The sequence below is a fragment of the Zerene cesonia genome, chromosome 1 (genome assembly GCF_012273895.1).
Source record: "Zerene cesonia ecotype Mississippi chromosome 1, Zerene_cesonia_1.1, whole genome shotgun sequence".
Classification (NCBI taxonomy): Eukaryota; Metazoa; Arthropoda; class Insecta; order Lepidoptera; family Pieridae; genus Zerene; species Zerene cesonia.
The window spans coordinates 2,823,974-2,838,405 of NC_052102.1; the positions used below are offsets into that span (position 1 = coordinate 2,823,974).

The following is a 14,432-nucleotide window of genomic DNA, read 5'->3' on the forward strand; positions in this document are numbered from 1 at the left end:
TCTTAGTAATGCTTCCAGTATTGTATTCTACCTAGCGGGGCCACTCGGGCAAATCTCTGCTGGTCCAATGTACTTATTGGATGTATTGACAACCATTTAGATAGAAATTACGATCAATCGCCTCATCCTAGATGGATGAGGCCTTTTTATAAAAAACCGCTTATTTAAATAAACATATTAAATATTAAATTACTATATTATTTTATATGTATGTTCGCGCGATTCGCGTGACACAGTGGGGGGTGGGTTACAGTAACACACACTTTGCTCGATAGCTTTATTGTTACACAACTAGAAGGGCAGTTGCGTGAGCAGCGCCACGCCGCGCATGATCCAGTGGTCGGGCGGCTGCGCGGTGGGCAGGCGCATGAACAGGATGTAGTTGGTGGAGTGGCCCGTGGTGGAGAGCACGCCGCGCCGGTCGCCCGTCTTGTACAGCGGGCAGTTGTAGAACACGGCCTGCGGGATGTCCTCGCGCTTCAGCGGGATCAGCCACACCTGGCCGGCCACAATGTACACATTAATAGGTAGCATTCATACCACGAACATAAAATATACAGGTTGAATGGTAAAATATTCTTCGAAATGAAACAGAATACCGGGCAGATAGTTTATCTTATAGTTATGACCTAAAAGTAACTCCTTTTTTGTCACAATCACCCATGTGTTCTCACACACTCGTTCCACACACAATTACAATACAATACAACATCTCGGAATAGCCAAAAGAAATTATTCATTAGAAAAAAATATTTCTTTTCTAAAATGCTTATAAGCAGTTTTTAATAAAAAAATCGCTTACAGGAGGGAATTCGTCGTACAGCACAGTGGGATACGATTCGTCCACGTAGTAGTCCTCCATATTCCACCGCGCGCCCTCCATGAACAGCCCGCGGATGTACACGCCTTCCTCCGGCGGCTCCTCTATTGTAAATGAGCGTTGGACCTAACAATTGGGTATCAGGTAAATGCCGGTAGTTGTGATAATTTGCGAAACATACAGGTATAGTTTTGGGAAAGATTTTCCAATTTAATATAATGAACATTGGGGTTGTCTTTTAAATAAGATATAAAATAATGATTAAACGCAAAAAAATTAATGTGAATTAATTATTTTTAATACAATTAAGATAAGACTTGTAGTTTAATCCAAACCTTTAAACACCAACAACAAACGACCCTCTTTTAAGGCATTACCATTGTATTTTGTAACTGTTTTTCATAATAAATTATGAAAATAGCTTTAACATCGTGTCAACTCTATTCCTCGGCTGTTTATCAGATGCATTGAGTAAAACCTTAATCCTATGGCCACAACACATCCAACTAGCGCGTTCCATAGTGCAACAAGTCAAGATAGTAAGGAGGCTGGTAGAGGGGGGGGGAGAGAAGGAGTTGGTTGGAGTTGGTGACGGTGTACCTCGTAGTGAAAGGCGAGCTGGTCGATGGGGATGCGGTACTTGCGCGCGTAGCTCTGCTGCGCGGCGGTGAGGAACGCCTGCGGGAAGTAGAAGCCCGACAGCCAGAACACCACCGGCGGCCCGTACTGGTGCCAGTGCTGGGGAACCACACCGGAAACAATATGAACCATTTTACTTTTATATATTGTTTGTTTATATGTATTTTACCATATTACACATATTTCTTTTTATCTTTTGCCCGCGGTTCCACACGCGATACTTTCGGAGTCGTTTAATGGACGTTATTATACATATCAACCTTCCTCTTGAACCGCTCTATCTATTAAAAAAATCCCCGATCAAAATCCGGTGTGTAGTTTTAAAGATATAAGCATATATCTAGTGATCTATATACGTATTTATACATAACACAAACATTCAATATTCTGAAATAAATACGGAATAAATACAGACATTCGTTACACTCACACAAAATAATTATAATACTTATTATTTAACACAAGAGACGCAGTATAAGCGTAGTATGCAAACCGCGGCTTGTATATCAGAGTAAAGAGTAGGTAGAAAATCTTTTTTACATTTATAATGTTACAATTTATTTAATTTATTCGAATTCCATCATACCGCTTTCTGCTTACTTGTTTTTAACATTAGTAATTGATTGATTTCATTTAAAAATCACTCAGTGTTGCGTTAGCTAGTCATTTCTCTACTACAGCTGAAAAGGCAATAGACGTGAAATGCATTATCACAGCACACATCCGGTTGCACAGTATCCGTAAATTTTATCCGAATTGTGTTTTCACGACTGTATTATACCTAAATACTAAAGCGATTGATTAATTAGCGTTCGATTAACCAGAACATACCCACAAAATATATCTTATATATATAATTCCCGTATGACAATTTTAGTTACCATACTCCTCCAAAACGACTGGATCGCTTCTCATGAAATTTCCTGTGTATATCTGAGTGGGTCTGAGAATCGGCCAAAATCTATTGTCATATACCTAAATAATAAGAGTAAGGCAGAACAGCGTTTGCCGGGTCAGCTAGTATTACAATAAAAAATCAATTGCATTAATAATTTGAAGCTATTCTATATTTATATTACATTTAAGGTGGAGCACGTTAGATAGAAACGAGGACTAACTTGCAAGAACTGCAGCCTCGCCAACAGATCGTCGAAGTAGGCGGCGAGCGGCTTGAGCGAGGGGTAGCTCTTGCCGGCCCACAGCGCCGGGATGCGCCCGCGCACCATGCTCGTCAGCACTTCCTCCGTTATGTCGTTTAGCACGCTCACACCTGTGCATATACTACATGTATGACCGGTTTCATAACTTGTACAGCCTATATGTCAATTGTAATGACAAATTTGTGAAAACCAGAGGCCCGTTTCCTTTTCCTCACCCTTCCCAGTCCATTCCTTCTTTTCAGCCGTCAATCATTTCCTTATCCCCTTTCCCTTAAAAGCGTGCATCGCATCCGCAGAGATCTACCTCTGCGAATGTTCATGGGCGCTTGTGATCGCTCCCTATCAGGCGAACCGCCAGCTAAGTCGCCAGCGTATGACATCAAAATAAAAACAATTTGTGGTCGCCTTATGTGTCACTTTATATTTGTGAACTTACATAATTATTATAACCTACTAATATTATAAACGCGAAGTTTGAAAGTATGAATGGACGGATAAATGTTTGCTATTATTTTACGTGAAAACAGCTTATCGTATCTGTATGAAATTTGGTGCAGAGGTAGATATAGTTAGAATTAGCACTTAGGCTACTTTCTACCCGGATACCACGCACGTCTGCCTATCTCTAATAAAAAAAAAGTGACGCCGTGGGTTACAGCAAGTGTAATACACCGCATTTGTTTTATATTTCATATATTATGTTGGGTTGAATTGATCTCACAGACATTATTGACAGAGTCAAATGGATGTAACCAAAAATAGCGGCTAAGACACTCCTACGTAACTACAGTTACACCGCCTGGAATATTCTCTCGAATTACCATAATTGAAGGAATATAGACAGGAAAATATAACCTTTCATGAAATTGATGGCAATAAATATTAAATTATTTACAAAACTAAATACTTCTTTATGTAGGAGTTCATGCCTAAACGTCGAGCAAGTTTGGGCACGAATTGTGCCAAATCGTACCGGGGAAGTACCATACCCCCACAGATATAAAAAATACTTAAAAAATATGCGAATAAACACCGAGTACGTAAAATTATAAGAACTGGACATGAATTTAAAACCAGCATCATCAGCGAGCAAGAAAAACCTGCACCAATTAACATCTATCACCTTGCACAGCTCCGATCACAGCCCTGGAGCTGCTCCGCACTACGTTCACGAGGCGTTCGTATCTCGCCGCCTCCTGGATCACCACAATGGACATGGGCGTCATGTCCGCCGGCTTGATGTCGCCCTCGTGCGAGGGGCCGGTCAGTATCTGCGAGGGCAAACGCGCGAGGACATCTTCCGCGATCGCCATCGCTTGCTGCTCCGGGGTGGCTCCGGCGCCTCCCGCTGCCATGGTGTCCTATTGTATCGGGAGTCAGACCATGTTCACGATAAGCAGATAAGCAGATAAAGCTACGGAAGCGTCGGTCACACATTTTGGCAGTGTAGCGTGCTAGTGTTTGGACATTTGTATGATCGGAGTAGAAATAATTCTATTAAAAGCAATAATTCTGTAATTAATCTCAACAAAAATGTTCACCGATTGGGTATTTGGCGCTTCACAACAGGATGCTTAATGTAAACATCAAATTAGTTATTTCTTCTGAAATTATAAACACAAATCAATTTTTTTATCAAATATAAAAATAGAAATAGAATAGATTACATATTTTTTTTTAATATGCCAACCTTTTTGGGAAGAGGTCATTCAGGAATAAATAAAATCTGCATTTTCTATAGAGTTTTTTTTTATGGTAAGCAAGTATTTCTAGGTTTAGTAGAACTCGCTGCTTAACTATAGCTGATAAAATAATGTTACCAGTAATTTTGGTAAAAAATGATTAAATTGACTAACCTGTGAGAGTGCTTACATTTTTGTGAAAACGAGAAACAGCAATTAAACAAAAGTATTTAATAGAAAGCAAAGAATTTATAAAATAGTTGCAAAACAAAAAGCTGCAAAACAAGAGCGCCGCATTTACAAAGCGTGTAATCGTTTCGCAGAGATAACATTAAAACTCACCAAGTATTCTTTGAGGAGATCCTTTGAGCATAAAAAAATATGTTATGAGTTGTTCAAAGTAAAGGAATTGTAATGAAATTAGTCTCGAGCTCAACTTACCGTGCGATCCTTGTTCGCCGACGGCATTGGCAAATGAAACAGAATACACAGTCAAACAATTACAATACCAAGTATAGGGAACTAAATTAAATTACAATCTACATTCCTAGCATTCGTTATTTCTCTACAGCTGCTGTAATTTACGTTCCATTTTACTTATTTTAAATGGGAAATGTAGTGTAACTTAAAAAATCAGGCAGTTAAACAAATAATGCTTAGGAATTTCATTTAAATGAACTACCAAACTACTAACAATTTAACAACTATCGTGAAAAGTAAATATGATTACCTATTATAAAAAAGCCTTTTAAAGCCACCTGCATAAAAAAACCTTTTAAAGCCACCTGCATAAAATTAATGACAATATACCATCGAGAATAATAACTATTGCCTGTGTATCGCGAATGCGTGTTGTGTGCGTTTGCGTGTACGTGTGTGTCTGTGTGTGCGTGTACGTGTGCGGATGTGTGTGCGTACGTGTGCGCGCGCGCGCGCGTGTGTGTGTGTGTGTGTGTGTGTGTGTGTGTGTGTGTGTGTGCATGCGGATTTGTGTGTGTGCGTGTGTATGTATGCGGGTGAGTGTGCGTTGGTAGGTGCGCGTATGAGTGTGTGCGTGTGCGGGTGTGTGCGTGTGCGCGGGTGCGGGCGGAGACGCACCTGCGTGAGCACGGCGGTGCCGAGCAGCTCCTCGGCCTCGCGGAAGTGCTTGGTGATGTCGGCGTTGGGGTGGAAGCCGAACACGGAGGGCGGCGTGGCGACCGGCAGCGAGCGCGCGAACGCGATGAAGTCCGCGTGCTCGCGGAGCGTCGGCACGTGGTACACGCCTAGCGACATCCACTTACAGTTAATATTTACATTTCTAAACAACTCCTGGAGCATACACACAAGTAAAGATGAGCTTATTAGCTTAGCGTAACAACCTTTTCTATACTCACTATTTGAACACAGACCTGTACACTCTACTTATTGATTCAAAATCCACGCTTATTAGTTTAATCTAGATTATCCTTCACTGCATCTAGTTCATTAAAAAAAAGGTGTGTGTGCGATTCACACACGATAGAAGTGAAACTTCAGTAAATCGACAAAAGAATGAATAAAATAGTATGTATATTTCTGTCTCATTCTTTGCCGGCTTCATTCTACACATTTTTGTATTTCTGTCTCTTACCTGTCGTTTTTCCGTTGCATCCGGTTTGAAATCCCAACGATTCTAAAGAAGTTTCACTTCAATAATAAATGATTTTTTTTTCTGTACGTTTGCCAAATCTCAAGTTGAACTGGCGACCTAATTCTAAAAGTACCTATATATACGACCGACCGCGACACATTGGACATCTAAGGCGAAAGACACGAGTTCAAATCGCGAGTCGTGATCGAAACGTCCCCAAGTCTCACCGGTAGGGTCGAGCGGGTACTTGTCCTCGTCGACGGCGCGCGGGTTGTAGAACTTGTAGAGGATGGTGTTGAGGCAGCGCCGGTCCCAGTCGTCCGTCACGCGGCCGCCGTAGTTGCACTCGCCCGTCAGGTAGCGCAGCGCCACGAATTGCACGTCCTTACCGATATATTGTGTTAATCGCTTTTTTTTTTGTAATGAGACACAAAAAAATTAAACGGAAAGCAAAAGAAGTGTGCTTATAATTTTTTCTCTGACTCTGAGTGAAGCGATAATTGAATGAATGAAGTCATTTTTGTGCAACGGCTTTGTCAGACATCCACAAAGTATGAAGGCATAGAGGAATATGTTGATCTGTCTTAACACTATTAACTAGTAGGGGAACACCGTCCAATAATAATCACAGTCTCTGAAAACAAACTCAGCGCGCCTACACAAACTCTCAGCCACACCTCAAGGAACTCATACTGCGTGTAACGCAAGCCAAGAGAATGACACTCACGTCATACTCGTTGAGGAACATGTAGAGCTGCGTGACGCTAATCCTCAGGTCGGTCTCGTTGAACTCGTAGCGAATGTTCCAGCCGAGCGGGCCGAACTGGCGGCGCTCCTGCACCACCGCGTGGAAGAAGCACAGCGCGAACAGCAGCTTCTTGAACGTCTCCGGCTGCTTGTTGCCCTCGAACCACTCGGGGTCGTTGATCGGGTCGCTCTGGTACGAGCGCGCGATGTTCGCGCGGAGCCCTGGGGGACACGAGCGTCAGCCAGGGTGCACTACCATCCGGGACTATACGAGCGATGGAAAATTTCATGGAATTCGGTCAAGCTGCTTGTATGGAGTTTAGGTGCAAGCGATGAACGGGGTATACCTAACATACGAACATAGGAACAAGCAAAGTAAAATATAATAAGAATATTAATATCCCTGTTTCATACCAAGTCAAAACTCATAATAAAAACACTAATCAAATTTGCTTCTGTGTTTCAATATGTTCAGTACCTTTGTTAATATTGCTGCTTGTTGTATATTGAATGTTCTTATGTTTTTTCTCTGCATAAGTTTATGCAGAGAAAAATAAACAGTTGTTTATCTATGCACCTATCTAAAACAACAATAACTAACCAAATGGAAACTATTTGTAATGGAACGACCAAACAGTGCTTTAACCTCGAAAGTCGAAATGGTTTACTACCTATTCGAAAAATATATATATGTTATAAAACCAGTTGAGCAGTTGAGTTCTGGGAAATTATATTTATAAATATTAATCACATATTCCTAAACAATTCTTTAATTGCATCTCACCTTGTGGAGGCTCGTTAGTCATTTTGACTCCATTTTGTAAGACATAGACGGGGAAATGATCCGCTGGATATGAGGTGAGCCACAACCTAAAGTCGGGATGCGTTGAGTCCGGTGTCAATCCTTCACAAATCTATAAGAGAACCTATTTTTTTATAAAGCCGTTTAGTTATTTATGAAATTTTCACAACTAATTGATATATTTTTTTTATAAATTACAAACAATAGAAATAAGTTCAACTATTAATATTAACCGTCTTTAAACCTACCAATAGGTAGCACATACAAAATATAAGAGTATTTATTTCATTGATATTTAAAGGTCTGTATAAGAGATGCATTGAATTAAATCTTTATTAAGTTATAAGCTTTTTTTTTTGAAGTAAGCTTAAAAAATATAAAAAGCTTCTTTATTTCATTTTAACTCCCCCGGGCTAGATAAAACAGTATCTATAAACCTGTAGTACATGGAAACCATATTTCAGTGAAATCCGTTCAATAGTTTTTGCGAGAAAGAGCCACAAATATATTCTCATCAATCCGTTCCTTCTTTCGGATGAATAAATGTTTCATTGATATTTAACATGCATAAATTGGGTAAAAAATAAGCGAAATTAATTACTGTCCAAAAATATTAGGTACTAATTGTATTCTATCATACAAAAAAAATGCGTATTAGTTTGGATACCTATACGTCGTGCATATCTATCTGTCGAGTTTCAGTGAGTTGCGAATTTTATAAAAATGTTAAAAGCAACATAAAATAAAAAAATGCAGGGAAAAATTGATGCCAATTTTTCGGTGCAACTTTTCAGTTGTTTCACGTGCATTGTGCGCCGACGGGATCGAGTCAGAAAAATGATTGGTGTCTGCTGCGCTTTAATTTGCATATTTTTTCAGTTTGAGCCACCGAAATAGCATAAATAAATTGGAAACGGAGCAGTTACTAATAATTAATGAGTCGACACATATATGAACAATCAATAACGTAAATCTTCAAAGCTATAAAAGACAAAGGGGTTCGGTTCTACTCGAATTTTGCAACACTAGCTGCGCCCCCCCGTTTCACCCGTTTAAGTTCGTATCCCGTACGAATATCGGGATAAAAAGTTGCCTATATGTTATTCCAGATGTCCAGCTATCTACGTAGCAAATTTTATTGCAATCGGTTCAGTAGTTTTTGCGTGAAAGAACAACAACCACACACACATCCTTACAAACATTCGCATTTATAATATTACTAGCTGCGCCCCGCGTAAGTCCGTATCCCGTAGGAATATTGGGACAAAAAGATGTTTATATGTTATCTAGTTGTCCAGCTATCTACGTACCAAATTTCATTGCAATCGGTTCAGTAGTTTTGCGTGAAAGAGCAACAAACACACGCACATCCTTACAAACTTTCGCATTTATAATATTATCGTAGGAGTAGGATATAGTAAGATTAATAGGTAGGTAGTAGGATGGGAAGTAGGATGAACCGACCTCATTATTCGTTTAATGTTTGTACTTTAATCCTGCGTTTTTACGTCATTCCAAAACTATTTTCTTCAAATACATCTAACTACACCTGCATTTTAACGAGTAAATACATAATTTTTCTGCGAGTGCTCGTCAAAGCGAAAAGTTACATAATTCCTGATATGTCACATAGTTACTCTTTAACGGGGTGGGACTCTTCCTTGACTCCGCGGGCAAACACGCAGGCGAAGAGCTAGAAAATAAGCAAGTCACCTTCTCGAGCATCGGCATCCAGCTCTTGGCGAGGTGGCAGTTCTGCAGCACGACCCACGTGCCGCTGCGCACGCCCTCGTCGATCAGCTTCACCGCGATGGGGCCCTGCCCCTGCCCCAGCGACAGCGAGAACAGGCGCGACGACCCGAAACCCTGGCCCCGCACAATGTCAACCGTTAAGGAAGATTTTAGAGGATTCTATCGTGGTCAGAAACCCTGACACCAGTTTTTAAGGGAAAAAGAATGGAAATATTCGGGAGATTGTGATATCTGGATGTTCCATAATTATTTCATTGTAGAGCATTTAGGGGAAAACCTTTGGGAAAGTTTCAGGGAATTTTAAAATAATTAGAAACTAAATCTCGGTTCCCCTCTTCTCTTCTCTCGATTTTAATCGTACATAGTCATGTTAGTTGTTAAAAATAATATGCAATAAATAATATATTTTAAACACAAATCTAAACAGCCTTCAAAATGACAGAACTTGATAAAATGCAAATGGGACCAACACGAGAGGCACCAACTTTCAATTTAAAAAGTCACCAAAATCTATTCACCCAGCTGAAAGCTCCAAGGTAACAATCCCAAAAATAATAAATTCATAACTTTTTTTCCAAGTCTGTTGAAATAAGATAGCAAGTACCTAGCAATGAAAGTAAATAAGTAGAGCACAGGTGACCTGATCGTCGGCGAACTTGAGCAGCGTGCCCATGGGGTCGGAGCCGGGCGTGAGCACGAACAGCAGCGGGATGCAGCAGTGCGAGTCCGCGTACGAGGACGCCAGGTCGAACAGCGGCGGCTCCACGAACTGCCGCCCCATTTGCGCTGTGCGCGGTTTGTGCGATTTACGTGCCGGGTACATATATACATATCGAGGCTACAATAGGTGGTCTTTAAGGAGTAACAATCAAAATAACAACTTTAAGAAATGTTGTCCACCCGTTTCTACATTGGAAAAATGTTTAAATACAATTGTTCATTAATACCGTCTTTCTTTACTTTATATTCTAAAACGTCTCAAAATATAAACAACTCAGCTAATGTAACATTTTAACATGTCCAATTTAAAAGAAGGAAGAAGATGGCCTGTTACCTTCCGCAAAGTTTTGCACAGCCGGCACCATCATGTCGAAGCGCATACATCGCAGGACCATCATTTTCTGTAATTTATATGTAAAGCTAATGTGTACAATTAAGAGAACATATGCTATTGTTTAATCGATATTTTCCAACTCTTTCCCTAGTTTAGAAATTAAAAAAATATTTCTCAATGTGTAATCGTTATAAAATAAACTAGTATTAGTTCATTTGCCTCAACATCCAGACCTAAACATAACCAGCATCATGTTCCAGAGCATTACTTATTGGTGAATAGAGTTACTGGTTCCTTAACCAGAACATGTTTCTTCGGTCAGTTACCAATTAAATTAAGTCAGTTAATCAGTGAGTAATGCGTCATCTACATGCAGACCTGAAACATGCCCAGCTTGGTGTTCCAGGGCTCGGGCAGCGGCTGGTTGTGCGGGTCGGGCGTGTCGCAGTACGCCTCCCACGCGGGGATGTTCCCCAAAAAGTGATCCAGGATGCCGTGGAAACCGTCCATTTCGTTCAAACTGTAGAATGGATTGGGGGTTTATATTTGGGACAATGGGACAAAATCGTTAAGATTTTTAAGACTATGTAAGTTTTGGTACAGGACTGCAAATTGCTAGAGAACCTCATACTGATGATAACTAACCTAGCAACAAATTTGATAGAAAAACGTGTGTTTGTCTGTATGATATCGTCAAAATAAAACCATATTTATTAAGTTTTACTTTTGCAACCCTTTTTTACTTCCTTTTTTCCTTTCTCCCAATTTCTATACTCTTTCTTTCATCCAACTTTCTCCTTTCCTCCCTTCCCCCCCCCCCCCCCCCCCCCCACTCACGAGTTGAACTCCCCCCAGGCCTGCGGGCTGAGGAAGGCGACGGGGTTGGGGCGCACGTGTCGCGGCTGCGCGCCGCTGAGCAGGAACATCACGTTGGCGCGCTCCAGCCGGCCCTCCGCCACCATTATCGTGATCGTCAGCAGCAGCGAGAACACGATCTTGTCCTGTCAACATCTTTATGTTTGCTTTTTGTTTTTGGTGTTATATATAATGACTAAAATTATAATTATTTCTTCTTGCAATTAGTGAAATCACTGTTTATTTATATTTTTGTTGCCTACGTTACAATAAATAGATCGAAATCATGAATATGATAGATTCAATAATCCAATGTATGATATATTTATTACAATGGTTTCCTTCCAAAATTTATTTAAAAGACAATAATTACAAAATACAATTATTTGTGTCACTTAGTAGCCTCATACAAATGTGATGTGATCTGTGACAAATTATTAAATACAAAACCATCATCCATCTCCAAACAAAAACTCGCCCCTTAATCTACAACTACCCTCAAACCTTTTCAAACAAGCTCCTACAGATGTTAGCGTACAGCGAGTAGGTGAAGTGCGCGCGCAGTATCTCTAACCGCTCCGGGATCTCTTCCACCTTCTCCGTGTTGTCGATGGAGCTGGTGAACAGCCCCTCGAACCAGCCCAGCGAGTACTGGTACATGGGGTCGATGTTCGATAGCGATGCTGTGGTGACAGGAGATATTGTGGTCAAACATCGTATAAACGAATAGAATTATAACAAGTTATTATAGAGGTAATACAGCTGGCAATGGAAAGTGGAAGAAGCGGGAATGCTTAAAATATAATGCGCTCTTGGTGTTTTGAATACTTAGAAACAAATTGATTTGATGCATATAAATAATTCTATAAGAATATTAATAATATTTGGCTAAATATGAAGAAATAAATTATGCGTTTCTTTAAAATTACATTTAAAGAATTAGCATTTTGATACAGATTATAGCTAATTGTTTACGGAACGTGCCACTAATATTTTTCGAGATAAAAAATGTTTAAATTGGTCAGTTGTTTCGGGACCTTTTCAATGGGAAACAAACATTCAATCAAATATTTCCTCTTTACAACATTAAGAATAGATAATAATTCCTACGAATAAAAATAAGTTTGTTAAATCCTACTAATATTATAAATGCGAAAATTTGGAAGGATGTGTGTGTGTGTTTGTTGTTCTTAAAAAAATTGCAATTAAATTTGGTACGTAGACAGCTGGACAACTGGAATAACATATAGGCAACTTTTTATCCCGACATTCCGACGGGATACGGACTTACGCGGGTGAAACCGCGGGGCGCAGCTAGTATCAATATATCAAAATCCTCTTTTCTCTCTTTTCCTAATTTTTTGAAGTTTTCCAATTGAGAGAGAGAATTGATTGGTTTTCCTATACATCCTAGATGGATTTAGTATATACATGTCTCTAAGACCAAACCTTTTAAATGCCTAATCACATTCACCAAATTACCAATATTAAACACCATATATAGGAAAACCAATCAATACCAATTAAGAAAAGAAGACAAATTAAAGTGAATATTAGAAGAGTAACATAAATAGCAACCAATGAGGAAGAACAGGTTGGTGGAGTGCACCGCGATCGGCACGTAATCGTCGCGCGCCGTATCGATCGCCTTCTCCGTAATCATCGCCACCTCTTGCTTCTCTTTGATTTCGTTCGACGTGTCCTTCGCCGAGTTTAGAATCTGTTGTAAATGGATTTTTTTGTTTAATATACGGGGACTGATTAGTTCTCTGCAGGTGTCGCGGTATTTTTACTCGTAATATTATGTTTGTGAAATTATAGCGTTTTAGATACATTCATCAAACACAAAATGACAAACAAGATAGTTAAATATTTTAAATTATGCTATTTTTTAGAACAGATCGATATATAAATGTTAATAAAAGCCTACATTTAAAGTTTGGATGATAGTACTTAACAACAGTGCGATTTCATACAATATGACTGAAAATGTTTGTTATCAGCTATATTGTATGAAATTGTTTTAGTCAGTTTTTAAGAAATTATATACTCCTTTTTTTTTTTTTTTTTTTTTTTATCGTTGGGAAATGCATTTACGCATCCCCCTCTACAGTTTTACTGCGCGAGGGGGTATGTGGGACTCGCACGAAGCCATACCCACTAAAACCCAACGGTGTCCATCCTTCGCAATCAACGGAGGGGTTCACAGCTAGGCCTTATACCCCTACCGTATGTGCAGCGAATACCGCATATCTGCGGCCCTTCCAGGCCCAGGAGTGATAATGGTCAACGATATCAAATAATATCGTCACTCCATTTCCAGGGCCAACCACCTTCCGCCGCAGAGGGGATCCGGTTTACTTGCCGCGAACGTAACTATACTACGTTCGTTTCTACGTAAACCCCCCCTCCGCGTTTTTTACTTGTATCGGCTTACGGCTGCCGCTGGACATATAGACGCCTGCGACTGCCGGGCCTACGCCGACGCAGAGGGTCTGCCGATGGGTCGTTTTCCCGGGCCCTCTCTGCATCCTCTTTTCCTTTCATAACCTTTGCGCAAAAGGTCGCGACGGTCCTCCAGGCATGGTCTGTGTCGCCAGTAACCATAATTTCTACGAGAGCTTGCAGGGTCAGCTCCGTGCCTGTTCTCAACAAGCTCTCGAGAGACCTCCGTTCGTTTGTCCAGGCTGGACACTCGGTCAGAGTGTGTAAAGCCGAGTCTAGTTGGCTACTGCAATGATGGCATGCGGGGGCCGACTCACGCCCTATCCTGTGCAGGTAGCTGCCAAAACAACCGTGACCAGACAGAATCTGCACAAGCCGGTAGCTGAGCGACCCCCACCGCCTTCCTACCCATTCTCTCAACACTGGCCTCAGTGCGCTGAGCGTCCAACCCCCCACGCATGAAGAATCGAGTTCCCGACGCCATCGTCTAAAAACTGCGTCACCGGCTTCCCGCTTCCATACTTGGAGCGTTTCTGGGGACAGGGCTTCACCTCTCCCTATTACCTCCGCTTTGCGCCAATAAACTTGCGCTAGTGCAGCCGCTTCAAGGTGCCAGGGTGCTGTTCCGGCGATAACGCAAACCGCATCGTAGGAAACGGTGCGATAAGCCCTAGCAACCCTTATGGCTACCACTCGCTGGGAACGCCTTAGTATAATTGTATTGCGCGTCAAGAGCTTGTCTGCCCATATTGGGCACCCGTACAGCGCCTGTGATCTAACAACTACGAAATAAAGACAGTGTCACAAATTATCGTCCAATATCTGTGCTGACAGCTTTATCTAAAATCTTCGAAAAAGTCCTAA

At 40.8% G+C, this 14,432-nt stretch overlaps 1 protein-coding gene across 1 annotated transcript in view; it reads right to left on the reverse strand.

Moving 5' to 3' along the window:
* Positions 1-262: 262 nt before the first annotated feature.
* LOC119840758 (dynein heavy chain 7, axonemal) overlaps positions 263-14,432 on the reverse strand; it is a 53,336-nt gene continuing 39,166 nt past the window's right edge. Inside the window, exons 58-75 of the mRNA XM_038367494.1 lie at positions 12,702-12,843; positions 11,628-11,806; positions 11,106-11,269; positions 10,647-10,788; positions 10,269-10,335; positions 9,855-10,000; positions 9,176-9,328; positions 7,445-7,574; positions 6,641-6,882; positions 6,141-6,297; positions 5,400-5,566; positions 4,743-4,751; positions 4,644-4,664; positions 3,743-3,980; positions 2,578-2,729; positions 1,421-1,558; positions 803-946; positions 263-498 (exon numbers count right to left, since the gene is read on the reverse strand). Of these exons, the coding sequence (XP_038223422.1) occupies positions 292-498; positions 803-946; positions 1,421-1,558; positions 2,578-2,729; positions 3,743-3,980; positions 4,644-4,664; positions 4,743-4,751; positions 5,400-5,566; positions 6,141-6,297; positions 6,641-6,882; positions 7,445-7,574; positions 9,176-9,328; positions 9,855-10,000; positions 10,269-10,335; positions 10,647-10,788; positions 11,106-11,269; positions 11,628-11,806; positions 12,702-12,843 (2,598 nt within the window). The 3' untranslated portion in view covers positions 263-291. The remainder of the gene's footprint in view (positions 499-802; positions 947-1,420; positions 1,559-2,577; positions 2,730-3,742; positions 3,981-4,643; positions 4,665-4,742; positions 4,752-5,399; positions 5,567-6,140; positions 6,298-6,640; positions 6,883-7,444; positions 7,575-9,175; positions 9,329-9,854; positions 10,001-10,268; positions 10,336-10,646; positions 10,789-11,105; positions 11,270-11,627; positions 11,807-12,701; positions 12,844-14,432) is intronic.